The sequence below is a fragment of the Sprattus sprattus genome, assembly GCF_963457725.1.
Source record: "Sprattus sprattus genome assembly, chromosome: 3".
Lineage (NCBI taxonomy): Eukaryota > Metazoa > Chordata > Actinopteri > Clupeiformes > Clupeidae > Sprattus > Sprattus sprattus.
Genome location: NC_137922.1, coordinates 5054012 through 5057775, shown reverse-complemented (window position 1 = coordinate 5057775; position 3764 = coordinate 5054012). Strand labels below are relative to the sequence as shown.

At 42.0% G+C, this 3764-nt stretch overlaps 1 protein-coding gene across 1 annotated transcript in view; it reads left to right on the top strand.

Moving 5' to 3' along the window:
* drc11 (dynein regulatory complex subunit 11) overlaps positions 1–3124 on the top strand; it is a gene marked incomplete at both ends in the record, with an annotated part of 48014 nt that extends 44890 nt beyond the window's left edge. Inside the window, 3 exons of the mRNA XM_080834590.1 lie at positions 221–398; positions 1122–1360; positions 2957–3124. Of these exons, the coding sequence (XP_080690716.1) occupies positions 221–398; positions 1122–1360; positions 2957–3124 (585 nt within the window). The remainder of the gene's footprint in view (positions 1–220; positions 399–1121; positions 1361–2956) is intronic.
* Between the last annotated feature and the right edge of the window lie 640 nt (positions 3125–3764).

Below are 3764 nucleotides of genomic sequence, written 5' to 3'. Positions count from 1 at the left end.
TTTCCTGTGTATAGTGTTTGCGTTCAGCTACAGCAATATACCAACCATATTTTGGTTTCTCCTGTTCTGGGGAAACCTGGTGGTTATTTAAGTCCTTTACTGCACCCTTGTGGATCATAAGTGAACTACATCCAGACCGAGAACAGACAACGAATATACATCTATCCCTGCGCTCTCTCTGATCCCTCTTTCCTACCCTCTGCTTTCTCTCTGACTGCAGATGGAACCTAAGAGACTGAAGAAAGATCTTCCCAAAATGCTGAAGTCCCTGCGACCGGAAGACAGAGTCCTGGTGGTGGGGACGACCAGACGGCCTTTTGAGGCCGATCTGAAGTCCTTCTGTAAAGTTTACAAGAAGATCATCCTAATCCCAAGGCCAGACTATGCATCTAGACTAGGTGAGAACTCACTTATTTATTCGCTAGGTGCTAGATGGCATGGATCGTTACCACCATGTTGTCCCAGTATAATCAAAACAATACAACAATGTATAAATAGATTGAATTGCATACAGTATTATTCGCTAGGTGCTAGATGGCATGGATCGTTACCACCATGTTGTCCCAGTATAATCAAAACAATACAACAATGTATAAATAGATTGAATTGCATACAGTATTATTCGCTAGGTGCTAGATGGCATGGATCGTTACCACCATGTTGTCCCAGTATAATCAAAACAATACAACAATGTGAAAATAGATTGAATTGCATACAGTATTCCCTGCATCAAACCAGACATCTCTAGTTCGTGTCATGGTAAGAGTTAGTTCATATTGTCGATTTTATTATTGTGATATATTTATATTGCATTCTTATATTTAAATGACTGCTGTTGTTAATATTGTTGAATGTGTTAATTTTGTTATTGTTAAAGTTAAAATATGTTTTGTATGTCTCTTTAAAGAGAAGGGCGTGCTAAATACATAACTATAATCATTAGTCTAATGGAGATAAACCCACCTCTCTCTCTCTCTCTCTCTCTCTCTCTCTCTCTCTCTCTCTCTCTCTCTCACTCTCTCTACCTCTCTCTCTCTCTCTCTCTCTCTCTACCTCTCTACCTCTCTCTCTCTCTCTCTCTCTCTCTCTCTCTCTCTCTCTCTCTCTCTCTCTCTCTCTAGTCCTGTGGAGGGACCTGCTGCGGACACGTGGAGCTCAGTTCACCCCCGCGCTGGATCTCAGCTCTCTGGCCAAAGTAACAGATGGCTACACGCAGGGGCACATCCTCCGGGCCGCGAGGACCGTACTAACTACCCGTCGCCTGGGGCAAATGGGCAGGAGGCCCCTGAGTGCCGTGGAGTTCATCCCAGTGCTGGGGCGCCAGGACCCTGTGTACAAAGAGGAGGAGGAGGCCTTTAAGGTCAGATACCACCTTTAAATCTAAAGGCCCATATAAATCATGTTTCTTCAGAATCTACTTCCAAAAGAAAAGGTCTGCCCTACACAGAAGCAAGTTAGGGGTAATGTTAACTTTAACACAGTTTTCATGGATTTACGCTTCAATTACTGCAACATTTGAGGTCCTTTTAGTCCCAATGCTGGATCTGATTGACTGTGATTGTGACAATTTATTTTCACTGTGCAGTGCTCTAGGAATGCTATAATGCCACAACAGAAAGAATACTATTTATTTTTTTACTGTGCTCTAGGAATGTTATAACTCTCCAACAGAAAGAATACTACAATGCTACATATAAACTAAAGTATTCAAGTCTGTCCATGTGTAACTGGTGTAAACTTCTGCGTTGTGTAATTAATTTGTGATTCGTGGACAACTGTTGCTGATGGATTTGTATTCCTGTTAAAGCACACCAACAGAACATAGTTTAGTCTCCAGCTTCCTAGCTTCACTAAACATGCTAGCCCCCACATGTAGCAAAAAGGAAAATCATATAAACTATTATGTCAGCGGGACATTTCTTATAAATAGTTCAGATATATTACACATATAATAATAATACGTTTTAAGAGGATATATAATAACATACATAGATGCCTATTTTTGAGGGCAATATTGATTAGATTTATCTATCCCATTGAAACTCCACCACCTACCTCATCCCAGCATAAATTAAACAGGAAAGAGGAAGGGGGGAGAGAGGAACAATACAAGGGGAGGCAGGGGGGCTACCAGAGACCCCCAATACCAGTGTGCTTGTGATATCATAAATAAAAGGTCAAAAATAAACTGAAATACAGGTAGCAGACTATCTTGCGTAATTATTCAATCTGCATTTCTAACCTGTTACACATGGCTGACTGTCTAAATAAGAACTATCCTCACTAGGGAATGTGCTCTGTTGATACCTAAAAGACCAACTACCTGTCATAATGGCCTCATTATAGGCCATTCCTCATTTCCAAGAAGTCATAATCCTTACAAGTGTCACGGTTCTTGCAATACAACTCCCTTCTGTACTGTACCATGGCAGTGATTGTGAATACAGCCATCTAGTAATGGTGTGGCACAGTTGTGTTAGCATGAAGCCATCATCTGACTATAGTGTGGACTGGTTGTGTTAGCATGTAGCCTTCAACTGACTGTAGTGTGGACTGGTTGTGTTAGCATGTAGCCTTCAACTGACTGTAGTGTGGACTGGTTGTGTTAGCATGTAGCCTTCAACTGACTGTAGTGTGGACTGGTTGTGTTAGCATGTAGCCATCTTCTGACCGTAGTGTGGACTGGTTGTGTTGGCATGTAGCCATCTTCTGACTGTAGTGTGGACTGGTTGTGTTAGCATGTAGCCATCTTCTGACCGTAGTGTGGACTGGTTGTGTTGGCATGTAGCCATCTTCTGACTGTAGTGTGGACTGGTTGTGTTAGCATGTAGCCATCTTCTGACCGTAGTGTGGACTGGTTGTGTTAGCATGTAGCCATCTTCTGACCGTAGTGTGGACTGGTTGTGTTAGCATGTAGCCATCTTCTGACCGTAGTGTGGACTGGTTGTGTTGGCAGGCATGGTACAGTCGCACGCCACTGGGGAAGAAGAAACTGAGAGCCACCAAGACTATTGATGAGGAAGGTGACGGAGGCAAAGGCAAAGGAACAAAGGGAAAAGAAAAGAAGAAAAGAAAAGATGCGAAAGGAAAAAAGAAGAAGAGCACAAAGCAGACAGCATCATAGCTGTTGGGTCTTAACACATCTCTGTTGAGACTGGCATTGCAGTGGTTACTTTCAGGGATGGATTACCGAACAGGCCTACCAGGCCCAGGGGCCCATGAGCTCAGGGGGCCCTAAACCAGAGCCTCTGCGTGAAGTCGGTGTTATTAACTTTGCTTGCTGTCAATAGTTATTAGACTTTGTTTTTGTTAATATTAGAGGTGGCTTTAATGTATTTCTTATTTGTGTTTCAAACCAGTGTATTTTGTTAATTTGCTGTTGGCTTTAATTGAGTGTACCTGTGTGTGCTAGAAAATGTGTATATACGCTGTGAATCCTGTTGAGGTACATGTGAATTTAGGTATTGTGCTGTAGAATAAAAATGTCATTACATTTAAGTAATGTTTTGCTAGCGCACAAGAAATGTTTGCAGGCACGCGCGCAAAAGGGGGGGGATGAGGGGGCCTTTTAAACGTCCAGGCCCAGGGTCCCATGGTTTCATAATCTGTCCATGGTTACTCTGAATACTTTTATTTGAACTTTGAATACACTGTTAACTTATTTCTTAATTTGTTGACAGATTGATACCCAGTGTGGTCTGGATGGAAATGGAATGAGAATATATTGAGACAAGTTTGAATGTAAAACTGTATAATTCTTTTGT